The 17,168-nt window shown below is 40.9% G+C and overlaps 1 protein-coding gene across 2 annotated transcripts in view; it reads right to left on the bottom strand.

The window, feature by feature from the left end:
- Positions 1-17,168, bottom strand: part of fras1 (Fraser extracellular matrix complex subunit 1) — a 257,491-nt gene that overhangs the window by 122,696 nt on the left and 117,627 nt on the right. For both annotated transcript variants that reach the window (XM_030416990.1, XM_030416991.1), the window contains exons 14-17: positions 4,118-4,261; positions 1,706-1,846; positions 1,067-1,207; positions 781-948 (exon numbers count right to left, since the gene is read on the bottom strand). In XM_030416990.1, the coding sequence (XP_030272850.1) occupies positions 781-948; positions 1,067-1,207; positions 1,706-1,846; positions 4,118-4,261 (594 nt within the window). The remainder of the gene's footprint in view (positions 1-780; positions 949-1,066; positions 1,208-1,705; positions 1,847-4,117; positions 4,262-17,168) is intronic.

The following is a 17,168-nucleotide window of genomic DNA, read 5'->3' as shown; positions in this document are numbered from 1 at the left end:
TTTCACCCTTACAAACAGCCTAATCAGTTGTCTCCACACAAACACCATCGCCCTTCTCCCAACACATCCACAAAGTTTACACACACACACACTCACACACACACACACACACTCACACACACACACACACACACCACACACACACACACACACACACACACACACACACACACACACACACACACAAATACAATTGTAGACATCTTCGAAGCACCAAGTCAAGTCCAAACTTATGTCCAAAACCTCAGGATTACCTAGGACCTACTGAATAAATTAATCATTGAGTTGCTCATTACAAGTTTCCAAAGCAGAAAATCCAAAAAGCTGGAATCTGCACATTGAAGATGGTCAAAGCAATGCATATTCTGTATTTTTTTTTTTTAATCAAATCCATAAATCCATTGTAAAAAGATTGTCGATTAAATACATTTTAGTCCACGCTTTTTCTGTTAATTGACAGTCTGCCTGCTTGACTAACTCTTTCAGCAATAATTACTGTTATTCAAATAAAGGCACCATTTGCATCAAGATCAGTTTGCCTGGATAAACAAGATTTTCTTTGCTCAGTCATGGATTATTCTTTGAGCTCTGCTTTCACTGGGCTTTAACAAATTACATTAGCGCGAATGATTACCTGATCTGTTCTGAAACCCGAAGGGGCTACTGATTGACTTGCTTATGGGCTTGGTGACTAGAACAGCATTGACACCCTAGCTTACACTTCAAGGCACTTCCTTCCAAATAAAGGAAGACATTTAAGCAAAGACCGTATGTATTCACCTCTGCATGTCTGCGTGTAATCCAGGAAGCTGTGTGCAGGACATCCAGCAGTGCAGACGCCGTGCTGGAGGTGACTGGACTGCGGCAGAAGGGCTTCCTCTGGTTTGAGACAGCGGAGGCAGTCTGAGGCCAAGGGTCCAACACAGGAGCGACAGGAGGGATGACAGTCTAAAAGCAGAGGAGATGAAAGGTCAAAAAGGGCAGACTGACAGCGGTGGAACAAATTATATAAAGCACTTTTTGCAAGCATGTATCACTTTGACGAAACATAGATATAAGGTCTTACTGTGGCAAGTGTTGTCCTGGGAGTAGAGTCCCTCCCCACAGGCCTCCACACATTGACCCTGGTGGAGAAGGAGCCCACCTGGACACAAGGTACACTGGGATACCGAGGGACCCCAGCAGGAAGCGCAGGAGCTGTGGCAGGCTTAGGAGAAAAAAAAGGAAAAGAAAAGAACTGAACCTAAACTGTCGGTTAAGAGATTAATACTTAATACTTCCTCTCTTTAACAAAATTTTACTTGAAGAACACCATAATGCTCTTAAAGTAGATTTAGAGCATTAAAGCCATGTGCCTGTGCACCTCACATGCTTAATGTTCTTTGATGAACAAGAAAGGAGGTTGCTTGACAGTGACTTTTAATCCCAGAACTTTGACTTCATAAATAAGTAATTTAAACGTTTTAATATTTGAAATGTGAACGTGACCAAAGAGCTAAAAAAGGGTGATGACAAGTAGAAACAACAGTGAATTATTGTTAAAATGCAAAACTTGACCACAGTAGCTGGTTGAGGAAGAAGAAAAGATGATGAAGCAGAAGAAGAAGAAGAACAACAACAACAACAAGATGCAGAACATGAACAAGAACATCCTCTCCTACCAAGAAAAGATGGCAAAGTTTTAGGTATTGACGATTTAGCCTACCTCTGCATCTGCTGTGGTTGTCCAGGTAATGCTGAGCGGGACACTGGGAAATGCATTTCCCATGATGCAAGGCGGTTCCCGGCAGACACATTATGCACTTGGGGTTGTCAGGGAAACAGGAGGCACAGGACGAATCACAGGCTGTGAAACGCAGCATGTTAATATTAATGGCTTCTGGTTCGTTCAATGTTTTGTTGTAAACTGTTAGCAAGTTTGTGTTCACTTTGTGTTGTACTCACGGTAAAAGAAACTTAAGAATTAATAAGATACAAAAAGTCTTGGTAAAAAAGCGTAGATAGAAACAATTCAAAATTGCTTGAGCTGAATCAACACGAGTGCATTCGTGTGTCTGTGTGTGTGTGTGTGTGTGTGTGTGTGTGTGTGTGTGTGTGTGTGTGTGTATAGTCTTTCATATTAACATGACACTATGACAAGCACACACGCTCAAACAGATCTTTGCCTCCATCTAAACCGAGGATAAGCAGTAAAAGGGAAACCTTTTCAAAGCTAATCCAGGAAGTCCTGAGGAAGGATATCGAAAAGTTAAAAACCCTTCAGGTCTCTCCAGATGTTGACATTTAAACCAGGTCTCATAGTACAAACTGGCAAGTTCTAATGGATTTGACCTTTTCCCATAAAGTTCCCTGGGTATGACATTTTCTAAAAGAGGGCTCCTCACTGAGTTCTTTAAATCTTGCACACGGCTCCTCGCTGAAAGTCTTCCATATAAGTCCCCTCACACAACACCGCCCACACCCCCCACAACCCCTCCAGGTGGTTTTAACCAAAGAAAGTTCACCATCGCCCTGAGGGAAGCCTATTCTCACTCTGCTTCATCTTACCACTCAAAAATAGAAACCATCCATATTCATACAGGATCTCTTTATTCAAAGAGGTTCTGAATCCTCATTAGTGCAAGAGAGAACTGCTAATTATTGTATTTTTTTAAATTGTTTGTTTGCTAACTCTGGCTACTGCTGACTTATCATTTTGGCACGATGTGGAGTGCATGCTGCATGAGTCTCCACAGGGACGCTATAAAAAAACAAGCCCAAATAAACCTTCACCACTGTTTCATCGCTGAAAAAAAGCCCTCTAATTGTCACAGACGGTGAACAAACACATTTCACATGGATAACTGCAGTTTTGTAAGTCGCTTTTTTCCTCCTTGACCTTTCTTTTAATAGCCTCGAATTTAGAAAAATCAACTGACACTATTAAGTGTATGATTTATTATGCACCAGTTCATTTATATCTTTTTGAAGTTACATGAATTGGGCATCATTTCATATATGACAGTATATTTTCAGACACTTTCAGGCTTTAGAATTGAAATATAGTCTTGTATGCTAGTGGTTTTGGGGGTTCTATATTTTTTTCTAACTTTAGTGGATAAAAGCACAAACAAACAAACAACATCCTGTCCATTTATCAGAGAGTCCGATTACTGCGTCCACAGCACCAGAAAACAGACCAGAACGCCATGCAGAAGCAAGACAGGTTTTGTTTTCTATGAAGCTAAATGTAACATGTTTATGTCAATTACAAGGGAATTCTGTAACAATATTTATCCTTAAAAACATGGTGGCTCTGTCCCTCCTTCACAGCTTTACATGAGTGTGTATTGGGTCTAGATTAGGTGCTTTATTAATCCCTTCATGTCTTTAAGGTTTAATCCTGATATCAGATTGGCTTGAGGAACAAGTCCAGTTGTCGAGCCAGTGCCTTTGTCGAGGGATCAGTGAGAGACTGCAAACCATAGCAAGTCGGAATTCGATATTTCTGTATCTATACTCCAGGGTTCTGAACGTGATGCATCTCAGTGATTCTGCCTGGGAAAAAATGGATGCCCACAATGCACTGATTTTTGATTGGTCCGTGAATCTCACAAGCAACGACAGCACCTCATTTAACAGATTAGCACATGTTAAAAGAGAAAGGAGGAGTTGGCTCACATCTCGTGGTTTGCACCTCTATCAAGCATGAATTAGCTGAAACCAAACTAGAATTACTCATTGTTGAAGGCCTACGCACACCAGTTAAGGTACGCCTCCTCCAAAAATATAATCAGTTCATCCTTGAGTCCAAGTGGACGTTTGTGCCAAATTTGCAGAAATTCCCTCAAGGTGCTTTGAGATATCGCATTCACAAGAATAGGCATAGAGGCTTTGTGCGCCGCTATATTGCTGTGACATCATGTGTGTCTATAATCAGGCTTGGTTGATCTTGACCAAGTTTCTGACTTGGAATTACGACTTGGCTGACCGCTCTTTGCACTTTACCGTGTCATGTCATAGTTTTAGTACAGTGGAATGCAGCATAATCCTCTTATTGCTAAAATCTTATTATCAAAAAGGGTAAAACATGCTACATCCATATAATCATCAAACAGTTATTACAGGTCAGTCTTACCATAGCAGATTCCTTCTTGACTGTAGAATCCTGCGCCACAGTCAGGAACACATTCCCCGTCTTTGAGCAAAGCAGCTGGGTCCAAACACGACACACACTCCTGCTGGCTCGGCCCACGGCACTCTGAGCAAGACTCACTACAGCCTGGAAGAGAGAATAGAAAAAAGTTTACTTTAGGTATCTATAGGCTATACTGTATACCAACAGTGTAAGATGGGTCTGAATAACCACACCAGTATGTGTTTCTTAGCCCATTTAGTATAAATCAAATGCACTTTATACTACAGGCAAACATTTCAGTTACCAGAATGCTAATGTGTTTAGGATTTTGACCTATTTTCCACCATCGAGGCAGTGTGTCATTTCCTTTCCAATATGTGATGTGGCTTTAAAACAAGCTCTTCAAATCACCTGCGGTTTCACCTCCATTACAACACAACAACAATGTGGCTTTGAAAACAATGAGACATCCCGGGCATTGTGACGGATTACCTAAATTAATTAAAAATCTCGGCCTGGAAGGATAGAAAACAATGAACATTCTTTAAAACTAGCAGCTTGTTTTTTTCATGCACTTTGAACATTAAGGAAACTTTTATGGTTTTAAGAGAACACTGACAACGTTCTGTTGAACGTGTGTGTGTGTGTGTGTGTGTGTGTGTGTGTGTGTGTGTGTGTGTGTGTGTGTGTGTGTGTGTGTGTGGTCTCCACAGCTACCATTCCCAGTGGCATTTTATGAGCCCTGATAAAACCAGCACCAACAGCGCTGGAGTGAGGTGAGCTATGTTGGGAGTCTGTGTAAAAATGTAACTGTGTGTCTGTGTGAGTGTCTGTTTGAGTGTGTGTGAAGGTGTGAGTACAGTAAGTGAGTAATACAGACAAAACTAACACTAAAAAAAAAACAATGGGAACAAGACACTGACATGCATGCAATCTCGTAAGCGAATTAATCTTGTTTTGTTCTCGATTAAATGTGGGTGAGGCTTAGTTCTATGTGTCTTTGTGTCGTCATATTGCCATAAACTCATCTGTCTGTATACAGTGTGTGTCCGGTGTGTGTGTGTGTGTGTGTGTGTGTGTTTTTAGAAGCTCCAAAAACCTATTTCAACACCAACTGGTATGATTACACATGATTTCCCAGCGGCCCAGACTGAAGCCAGATGCCACTGCAAGCGCAAAAAAAAAATCGACAAAAACAAGAGACAAAAACAAACTATAAGGAACACACAGGAGTGCTGTGAAAGCTCTGGCTCTGATACAGCTAACTGTGATGTGGACAGCCTTGGCAGTGCCAGATATCTGGTGTACATTCACAAGCTGATGCTGTTTTGTTCCAGACATTGTGTACGCATTGAGCAACCTTTCTAAAAGATGCCCACAGTTGAAAAAACAGGAAATCCGAATAGGGCCCCTTGGGGATCGCCTTCACAAAGACGTCATCTTAATGCCAAACTCTTTCTGATTGTTTTTCCTCACAATCTTCAAAGTTGTTCCCATTATCATCTATAAAAAAACTTTATGGGTTCAGTGGATGTTCATGTAAACCCCCAAAGTTTTGTTTCTTTTATAATGAATGCTGCAAAGTTGGAGGTTCACCTGTAGCTGCAGCCTTGAAACTCTAAGACAATTTGTATAACCTCTCTATCATGGTTCACTTGGCGAGAGGAAGAGGCACAGGAGTCCCAGGCTGTTACTACTTGCGAATACATTTTATCTCACACTACAACCAGAGAACTATATCTCTGGCCTTGCTCTGAGATCCAAAAATCCAGGTCTTGAAGCTCCCTCTGTGTTAGACGCATGTGGAAATGCTGTTAAATTTCACAACATTTTATTGGAAGGAATCTGCAGTGTAATGCCGGTTGTGGATCACACGGATTCCTTGACGTCCCAATACATTTTTGGTGCAGAAGCATCACCTTTTTGCGAGCAGTATATTGGATTGGTTTTCATTTCTGATGTCGGTCCTCCACACACATTTGCAGTGTAGTTTCAGACTTAAAGCGGTTACATCAATGAGATCTTGCCCTTTGATTGACAGTTTGAAGATGCATGCATTGAGCACCTGAGGCCAATCTTAGTTTGAGGCATTCCAAACGGGATAAAAGCGATCTCTTAGTAATCTTTGTGCTTGAATTTCTCCAGATCTAAGAGAGCCTGAAGGCTTTTTCAAGCTCAATATTAGGGGAGCCGGTAAAGGTTCTGTGTGGATCTCTGAAACCTTCAGTTGAATCTGGCTGTACTGAAATGTGGTATCAAATAGAAATGCATTTTCCTGATGAGTAACAAACTAATTTTATCTAATGAGAATGCCCAGCATGCTTATTTGTCCCGTCAGCATCTATACAGGTCCAGTGTGAAATATTCTGCAGAACAATAAAAAGATGCTCTACAGTCTCTCCTGGTCCAAAGCCCCTGTGCTAGTGATGTAAATACCAACACTTCCCCAATCTCCCAGTCCGTACCGCCAGATGCACGGCTAACTGAGCTAACTCGATAATGGCAGCTACAGTTAGCAGCAGCAAGCGCGTATGTATGAATTCAACAAGTATTCAGTTCTTACATATTGCACCTTTGAGTTGTGAGGACAAGAGACAGCTGTGTAAACGGAAAGAGTGAATGAGGTAAAGAGTTAAAAAGTGAAGCGACAGAGACAGAAAAGTGAAAGTCAGAGGTGAAAAAACACTGAGGAAGAAGGAAGGAGGATTCAAAAAGCCTATGAAATGAGAAAAACACATCAAGTCAGGGGGATATTCACCAGGGGAAGGTATAATTAATTGAATCAGTGCCATTTAAGAAATGCTGATGAAAATCTCACTCAATTATTGCCAGGAGTTAACCCAATATGTTAGCAACAAAGTTTGCTGGGAAGCAGTACGAGATAAATGTACTGATACCTCCTGCTCCAGGTAACAACATTCATATCTTCTCCCACTCTCTCCACATCCTTCTCTTTATCATCTGGAAAACACATATTTCCTTCCAGGACCATAACACACTTTTTCACTTTGAAAACACACACACAGACACCACATTACTGTCCCTACACTTTGCCTCCAACAGGGTTGTGTAATTTTGATGCACATTTAATATGTTTTATTTCCCTTGTTCGCATGTTGTTTTTATTTCCCTAATTATTTCTTTATTCACTTACTCTTTGTCATCAAATAGTTTAACTCTGGCAAGCAGCATTCATTTTCTTTTGGTGTAGCAGGATACTTCAAAGAATATTCAGCACTTGAAGAAAATACGGTGTAAAGTTAGGCCACATGCCAAAGAAGAACAAAGCAGTTCATTTCCTGAGTGACATGCTTCCACGCACTGTTTTCCAACCAGATCGCCAAAATAAATCATCCTCACGTTGCAATTTTATGTTTGATTGGGTTCAATTTTCAACTTCACATTATGACGATGCAGTCCTTGTGGTCTGGTTAGGTTTTTGGAAAACTCCCCTCTTCAATTAAAAGGCAAGTGAGAAATATTCAGCTTCATGCAGTTATCCTCCATCATGCAGGAGCAACAACCCTGAGTCAACCAACAGTGTTTGCTTTGATTCCCTTCAGGAAAAAAACAGTTTTTTCAGCCTTCACCAAAACTCATGGCCGCTATCATAATCAGCCTTATTGGAGATTGTATTTTAAAGCAAATTAAAATCCAGTTACTGGTTACAATTGTAAACACTGTCTTTTATTAAGATAACCAATTTAGAGAACGGTGCAGCCAGGGAAGAGATATATGTGCTCTCTACCTTCCTTCTTAGTGAGACGGTTTCATTTGGGCTGTGTTTATCTCATCCACACAGATTCTGTTTATGTTCTCCTTTTTATTTTATTTTGCAGCATTTTGTTGTGCAAAGGCGGGAAGTTTGTCCTCACCGCATCTCCACCCACTCCTCCCCATCTGGAACCCTGCTATGTATTCAACCTCAGTAAAGGGCGACATACATACAAGGTGAGTAAAAAAAACTGTATAGAAACATGGAGGTTCATGTTGTATAATGCAACTGCATTTACTTCGAATATGGTGTATTGTGCAAGCCAGATGGAGTGGATGCGGCATTCTTTGTTGTCTGTTTTTGTTGTGTTATTTGTCACATGTAGCGTGAGCGCAAAAGGAAATTCGCTCAATAGAATCAGCGCTTTTCACACTTTACTTTTCAATGACTCACGCTATGTTTCTTTGTTAGTTTCTCATTCACCCTCAACGTTCCTCTCCTGTTCCTTCCTCTTCACACTCAGGGGTGAAGAATTGCCGCAGAACAGCAGATCAAATCGAGTTTTTCACAGATTTTACTAGGGGTGGATAAATCTTACTTTACAGCGTGGCATTTAAATCACCAACGGGTGATTTAAAAGGACCAAACCAGTGATCTTGCATGTTTTAGCCCAATAAGTACAAATCACTTCGTAATACTTGGGATTACTTTTGGAAAAATAAGTCATCACTTTTAAAAAATTCAAAAAGCCACTGGTTTCAGCTCAACTTTGAGAGAAGAAATAAAAAAAATAAAAATAAAAAGATTAGTAATATTATAGTGAATAACTATTTCTTTAGGGTTACACGCAATATTTGTGTGTCATAAAAATGTCTAATTTCTTGGTACACCAAGCACCTGTACTACCTTGGTCTAACTACACTCTGCTTTGTATTCAGGAGTCTTGCAGTCGTAGTGCTTCAGACACTACACGACTGAGCAGTGACAGTGGGTCAAACATTACAAGATCAAACATGTGATGCGTGACACGGAAACGTTGCTACCCAAGCAGTCCAAGTTGCGTGTGCCTTGATTTGTAGCTAGGAATAATTTGCCACTGATACTGCCTGCTGGTTTTAGTGGTTCAACAAGGATGAAACGGATATAAATATTGAAAAGCTTGTGTTTATGTAGTTCCATAGAAATTATAGGCTATTATTGTGCAAGCTCCATACACACAGATGCATGATAAGACTTTGAGCTGCTGCGGATGACAGCAGAGGAGAGAGGAGAGGAGGGTCCGCTCTCGTCGTCTGGAGCTCATTCTTAGCGGCCTGACCTGTCTGCGACTCAACCAGATATTTAACTTTAGTGCGAGTCGACAAAGCTGTAACAAGGTCAAAATTAAAGAAAAGTACAGCGATCGCTCCCTGTGATTGATTACTTGTCTGAGGCAAGTCTCTGCAAATCACTTTCCATAATGGACTGGCACGCATGGAAACTAACAGCTGCCTGGGAGAGAAGATATCAATCTAAACCTTGATGTTGAATTCTGTAATATGAAAGGAAGTAAAGTATACATGAATTGTAGTTATTAGGATAAAACACAGGGAAGTAAGAGAGTTATTTGAAATTGCAGTCAATTGGAAACTCATTGGAAATAAAAGCCAATGAAGGCTAAAGTTTTCTGTTCACTTCTGTGTGAAAAGGGTTAAAGTCGAAAGTCGGAGCGTATCCTCCACCGTGACAGGTAGACTGACGGGTGAAATACAGCACTTACTTGGCCGACTTTTAGATTTCTATGCTCCTCAGCTCTGGCTATTTCCTTGCCATCATCTACCTGTCTATCTTCTCTCTCTCCCTCCGTTTCTGAACCAGTGCAACTCTTCCCCTCTCTTTCTCTCTCCTTGTGAGGCTCTCTCTTCTCTGTCCCAGGCTTTTTCTCTGCCTCGGCCCCTCCGGCCGCTGGATTGCTTGTCATCTCTCTTTCTCTCTGTTCGTCTGTCTCTTTCTAACAAGCCTCTCTTTTTTTTCATCTCTTCACACACATGTTCAATTTTAATGTCTCTCTTTCTCGCTGTCCTCTTCTCATTCTTCTCAGTCCGCCGAAGAGGCTCCAAGATACTTTCTGTCTCAAACGAGATGGCACATTGCCGGCAGAAAACAGCCGAATACAAACTCACGTTGCATCAAATATCACGCATTAATTCCTCATCGATCTGCTTAGAGTAGTCATGACTGATTTTCCACAGAAAAAATTCAAACATTTAGAAGAAACTTTTGAACATTGTTTCGATCAAATACTAACGACTGTCTCCTTTCATGCAGAACATCTCAAACTATTCTTCTTGCAGATGAAGCGATGATACAAAATAGGTATCTATAAGCACACATACGGTACACATGAACACCCCCCCCCCCTTCCAAAAATGGTTACAAGAGGGATTACACGTCCTTTACCTTGCCCCTCGCAGGAAAGCAATTTATTTTTCTGTGCAGCCCAAAGCGCTAAGTTATCAGCAAATGTAATCCTAACAGGCCAGTTGCCAAAAACCTCCCCTAAAGCCTTTTCTGCATAAACCAGGGGAGGTTGAGATGAATGCACAGTCACACGGTGCAGTGGATAATCTTTAATCTTTGCTCTCTGTCCTCCTGGGACGGGCGGGAGACACATGATTACTGCGCCGCTGCCGCAGTTCACAGTTGCCGCACCTCGAGTAATAAAACCAAATGAGATGAGAGATTCAACAATTAAACTAAGCATTTAGAAAGCAGCTTCGTGAAGAGGAAAAGAGTGAGATTAAACAAAAAGTGTAGTGGAAGCTTTTCCTGAAAATCCCTAATATTGGATCGGAATCGGTAACAGAATCAGGTTTGCATGTGAATGTTTTTCAGTTATTCTGATACCTGGTCACTGAGAGCCAAAAGCCCGAATCTCTACTTGTATTTGAAGAAGCTGTGATCCTGTAAAGACCTGAAGAAACATCAGCGTAACTGCAAACCTGCCGATCAAGCTAGTAAATCGTTCCTTTCAACTTCTAAATGCAGCACAAAAGAAGAACAAATAAGTTTCTTCTTCTTCTTCTTCTTGAAGTTGAACTACAGAATTAACTCAGCAAATAGGAAATAAAAATCTCATTGTCTACAACTTTATTCAACTGCGTCAAGGTTTTTTTTTTTTTCTTATTCTTAAAAAAAGAGGCTGGGAGTCAAAAAAAAAAATTAGGTGATACAGTCAAGCCGGTATTGATTAAATATCCCCCGACTTTCTTGAAATGTATACATAACCAAAAACAGCTCTCAATGCCAAGATGTTTTCTAGTCCAGAGAAAAGAAAAATACAAAAATGGTTCTCTCAAAAGCTTTTATTGTTCTCAGGTGAAGTGCAAGCAAGAGGTCAGTATGGAACAGCAAGGAAGCCATCATGAATAAAAATGATGCTAGACTTTGCCTCAAAACCAACAGCAGTGTTTATTTTCAGAGATGTACTGAGTAAAAATAGTTCTTAGAAGAAGGTTGCCTTCATGTAGTCTGACAGAACATGAGAGACTTTGTGAATGAAATATAGTGACAGATGTCTGTCAGCATGAAAAGCTTGACGCACTCATTCAAAAGTTTGCTGGTTTAAACCGGTTAGTATTCTCACTGAAAACTCCTTTGTCATTCTAAAGTGAGTTAGTAGAGAGAGTTGGTTTGTTTGCAAGCTCATGTGCTAAGTGTGAATGCAGGCCACATCTACATAAAATATTTCTTTATTCATTGTTTTTTATCACCATCTTCAGTTTTAGTTTTGTGATTTCCTGATTTTTTGGAGAGCGTATCCCTGTGCGCTATGTTTTACCTTCCACTTCCTGTCTTTGTCTGTTTTCTTTCTGGGTCCCTGCGTTCCTGTATTTCTTATCTGTTCCCTGGTCCTTTCTTGTGTTTTTCCCCTGTCTCCATGTTGTTCCTGGTTTGTACTTATATTAGTTTTATGCTTGTTTTGTTGCCCGCCATTTTGCCTGGCTTTTGTTTTGGATTTTGAATTTTGGAATGGATTGTATCGACTACAGCTTTAGTTGCATTAAAGTCTGTTTTTTGCTCTGTTACCTGGCCGACTTTTAATTTTGTGCCTTTGGGTCAGGCTTTGCAAAGTCTTGACAATGACAGGTTTTGTGACGTCTTTATCATGCATGTTAATATCGTCATGACGATGAAAATGCGATATAAAGGTCTGCATTAAAGATACACTTCTGGCCACGTATACAATGGTATCAGTTCACAAGATGGGCTTCATTCAATTGAGTTGTTCATTGTAAACAGAGAAAAGTCATCAGCTTGTCTCATTCTTCTGCACCACCCTCACGTTTTGAAAGACCAAGGTTTGGTTATAGCATTGGCTCTCCTACATGCACACACAAAAAAACTCAAAAGAGGAGAAGGAGAAATAGATTGTGGAGTCAGCCACAGAAAAGAGAACAACATAAAAGGCAGACTTTTCAAAGTGAGTTTGTGCTTAACATTACTGTACAGGATACATTCACAGTCGGTCAGAGCAGCGGTCAGACTGTCCTGAACTTCACACTGTCTTTGTTTGCTGAAGCTCTAAACTGCCCGTCGGTGGGCATGTGTCACAGTGTGCTCTACAGTCGGACCGCTGTCTATGTTTGACAACAAAAGAATGAACCTTCCTCTGTATATTTCAAGCCCTTAACTGCATCTGTGTTTCTATCATCTTTATCTCACAAAGGACTTTTATCTGCTCCCTTTAAATGCTCACCTTTATTACATGGTTTTGTTCATGATGAAGAGTTAATTTGGCGACAAAATGATGTAATAAATTAGACATTTAATAGGCAGCAGATAACAGTTACCGGTCCTTTGGGTGACAGAAATTCATTTTCATAGTATAGATGTGTGAGTGTGTGTGTGTGTGTGTGTTTATCACAGTCTGTGTTTTGGAATCAGTGACCATAACCGCTGTGTTTAAAAATTAAGAGGTAAGTAACATTGGGATGTTTTGAACAGGACATATTCTAGTCAGGAGCTGCACAGTCTGAGCAACAAGCCAACTGCGTCTGTCTCACAGAACCCTCGGAGACGGGGGGGAAACTGGTTAAAAGAGGACAGAAAAAAGCAGGGGAGAGAAGAAAGAATATCTTCTGCACAACGCCCACCATAATTATTAACAAGCTGACTTTGAATGCATGCACCAGCAGGCGCAGTAAAGCCTTCAGTCATGAGCTTGAGGCATTAACGAAAACCCCACAGAGGCCTGAGAGGACGCTCTGGGCTGTGGGTGGTCCTGGTTCTCTGCCAAGAAACGCTACAATCCGACGTTAATGTCTCCAGCACCTTCCAGACACCTCGCAAACTCATTACTGTTGTCAGCTCTTTTCTCCTCCTCCTCTCGTCTGTCTCTTCCCTTATTCCTTCCTTCTTCTATCTCCATAAACAAACATTGGAATAGGAGTTCACTCAGGCTAAATCCACCCTAATAGCCTCGACCTGGGCACCTTCTGATTTACAACCACGGCCTTTGCGAGGCCCGCTTTCCACTTCTGCACTTTTTTTTCCGTCCCCAGGAGAAACTGCTTGGGAAAAAAACAAGCGTTTTCACAATTATTGAGTTGGAGGTTAAAAGATTTTGGTCGGCTGACTAGTTAGCTGAGACACACAAAAGTTTGTGTTGTGAGTTTGGCTGGACAGAAGAAAGTGTTCAGGGAAATATAAAAGGTGCACTATGTCATTTTGGGGACGAAGACTGATTTTGTTTATGCCTAGACAACTTAAATAAACAAACTGACTATGAAGGACAACACAGTTTCACTCTGCTTTACTTTGTTTATATATGGCGGACCCTGCCACCTTTCAAGCTTCAAACAGTGTCCAGGGGCCTTATCATCTTCCTCTGAGAACAGCTTGTTTAGTCAGTTATAGGAAAAAAATTACATTTCTGAGTTTGTATTATTACGTCATTAATGTTGTAAATATCCAAATTCTGAGTTTGAATTTCTTCAACAAAACGACGTAGTGCCCCTTTCAGGTCGGATAGATGGATGCATGAATGCACGGCAGGAGAATTCTTGCACAGCCACTGCAATCATATTACGTTGCTTTCACTCTGCAGCATTTGAGAACGAAGTATCTGCAGTATTAATGCAGGGTAGGTGTTGGATTAATGCATGAGAGGGGAATTCTGCCATGGAAGCCGCCAGCATGGCACCAAACGCAGGGACAGAGGGAGCAGAAATGTATGAGGTGGGATTTCCAGAAGGGGTTTGTACAGAGACTGTATACAGTACATAAATGGAAGGAGGCAGGGTAAAACAAAGCAGGCTTTAACAAAGGCTGCTGCTGGGTATCCCATTTAAGGCCGTCCAAGGAGCCCGTGAACAGGGAGGTCTTGAATTCCAATCCTCCTGACAATATTCATTAAGGTGTGAAATTGAGCCGCAGGACTGGACTGCAATCACATTGAGGTTACTCTCTGCTCTCTCGCCCGCCCACCCAACCCCTCCCCTCTCTTTCTATTTCTACCCATCATCCCCAGGAGTCACAGCAGGTCTTCCCCATTCGATGGAGGCGCTCAGCCAAACTGTTCAGAGTATATTAGCATGCCCACAGGGGTTTAGCTCACTGAGCCATGGTTTTTATTTATTGGTCCAAGCTTTGGCGCGCTGGGAGACCTTTGAGGTAGATTGGTTGAGCAACAGTCAATGTAGATGCTGCTCATTGTGCATTTATCCTGCGTTGGCATTGTGTACAGTGGGGATCTGGCCTCCCTTCTTGCTTTTGTCCACCGTTAAGACTGCAGAGGCTCTTTGTAGGTTTCTAAAGAAGAATGCACGTGTCTCTGTAAGCTACGGTTTTAAACTGTGTCAATGGCGAGTTAACTTCTACTCGAGTTTGATGTTTAAAACCGGACATGACAAGAAATGTGAGTTGACAGGAAAACCACCATTTTTACACACTATTGTGTGTTTACAGGTCTTGGGGAGAACCACTGCATATTTAAAAAAAAAAACATAGTAAAAAGGTATTGTGGCTCAAGAAGAAGCTGTGTGTAATCTGATAAACTGCCTCCAGTGACACTCACTCGACGGCAAAGTTGCATTGTGAGTAAAGTAGGCGCCAGGTACTGAAAGGAAGTCCGCTGGTATAGCTTTGTACTCCTTAAACGGTGTGCAATAGCAGAACCAAAATATCACATTTTCATTCCTTGTATTCTTCTTCCTTTTCAAAACCAGGTGCCTACATTACCCACAATGCAACTTAGCCACTTAAGTCAGAGATCAGAGTACACAATTACGGCCCAACCCGTCAGACGTAACACTCCTCTGAACCTCCCTGTCTACAAAAAGTAGTCTCTTACCAAGTTGAACAATTTGTATGACGTGTTCCATGACAGTCCAGAGCATTATTCTACGGGTGACTGTACACGGTCAAAACAGGTAAGATGTTGTTTTCAGGTGGAACAGTGAAGTCCGCTCCTGGCACCTCCTTACCCATCATCTCTGCACGTCACGAATGTCAGAAAGAGAGTAAACTATGATTGGTCAGGGTCCAGTGAGTTCTTTGCCAGTTGACCTGCCCTGACACAATGACCACATCGAAAGGCAAACATTTTGTGCAGCTAATATTTTGTTCTATTAACTTACAAACTACATGCAACAGTGTATCTCGGAAATCTATCACTCTCTGTCGCTCTCTGCAAATTTCCCTGTTGTGGGACTAAAAAAGGATTATCTTATCTTATCTCATCTTATCTTATCTAACATCAGCCTCTATAATGTGGAGGCTGAAAAGAACATGCAAAACCCACTTTTCATTACTAGATGAACTAAGACACAGCCAGTATGTATTGGCCCTTTTGACACTGGAAGTCAAATGTTGATACAGTAGTTTATAATTCCACATTACTTCATAATGTTTCAGATCCTTATCTTTTATCCAAGTTAAGTTGAGGACCCTCCCTCAGAAGTGCTGCTGTTGTCACTGTTAGCTCCAAAGGATGTAGGAACATGATGTCGCCATTCACGCAGGTGTCTGAAGAATCAGTCAGACTTGTTACCGCATTGATAACGATGTGACCCCTCAACAGCTTCCGTCTCGCAAATACAACCACTTCTTTGCTTTGGAAGAGGTGTTTATTCACCTGCGTGGTGAATGTCACCTTTGGATTTTTTAACCCTCGCTCAGTTTTTATCATTTTTAAAATATGCTAATATGAATCAGTCGTGCTTCACACACAGTTTGAGATTGGATTCGACAAAACACTGGGAATTATTTTTTAGACATTTCCTGTTTTTTTGTTTTTTTTTATTCTGTGGGTGTCAAATGATTGACGGGAGGCATAATGTGGAAGTACTGATATTGACACATGCTCAGTTCCTGTTCAGTGAAATAACAATAAAACAGGAAACAAATTAAATCTTGAGTGTATTCAATTTTCTATTCCAAATAAATTTTTAAGTGCTAATTGGTTTTTAGAATGTTTTATGTGGGCAGATACCAAGAGGGGAGGCAGAGAGCAGAAGGAGAAATACTGGCAGAAATTTAGGAGGAAATAAAAAAAAGTTGCTCTTAACAAAAGTTTGAAGAACTCCCTGTAACAACTTTTTAAAGACTGAAAAACCTCACTAACTTTCTTCCAAACAGTTCTGCCAGGGTGATTAAGTCAAAGTTCAGGAACAGCTCAGCAAACACGGAATAAAAAGCAAGAACTCAGCCTTCTCATTGAAGAAACAAACAAGCAGATCAATTTCCCACTGAATGGAATGACTTATTACCCTGCTCTCAAAAAGTAATATGAAACAAACCTAATACGTTTTTTTCAGAATTTCGTAGAGCATAATGACATACAAAATGTGTTTGTTAACCGTAAAATATTGTAGTAGGTTTCCAATGTTATCTATCTTACTGTATCTTTCTTGTGAAAGATAATAAAGATGTTTTCTACAATCTACAAACATTTGGTTGCCACTGTGCCTCCAGACATGACTTTCTTAAACAGTAAATAAATCAGCAAAGCCACAATTCTGAAGCAATAATACTTGGACCCCGGAGAGGACTCTCTCCTTCATCACTTTTTAAGATATTCAGCCGGAACATACCCTTAAAGTTATGCTGCACCATTCCACTGGAAACAAGTCACACAGAGTTTATCACAGGCGCTTAAAAACAAAGTCATGCACCAACTTTGGAGTCCCTCTGTCAAACTGCTGGTGTGTTGAACTGCAGATGCACTTTCTGCTCCACTGCACAGAGGCTGATGGGAAACCAATTGACTGAAGCTATCAGGGTTCGGATTATGCTCAAAGAAATGTCAGAAAATTGGATTCTTTATAAATCTTCTGCAAAGTATGGGGTTAGAAA

The sequence above is a fragment of the Sparus aurata genome, chromosome 5, assembly GCF_900880675.1.
Source record: "Sparus aurata chromosome 5, fSpaAur1.1, whole genome shotgun sequence".
In the NCBI taxonomy this organism is placed as follows: domain Eukaryota; kingdom Metazoa; phylum Chordata; class Actinopteri; order Spariformes; family Sparidae; genus Sparus; species Sparus aurata.
Note: the sequence above shows the minus strand (reverse complement) of the source record. Positions and strands in the feature narration are given on the sequence as shown.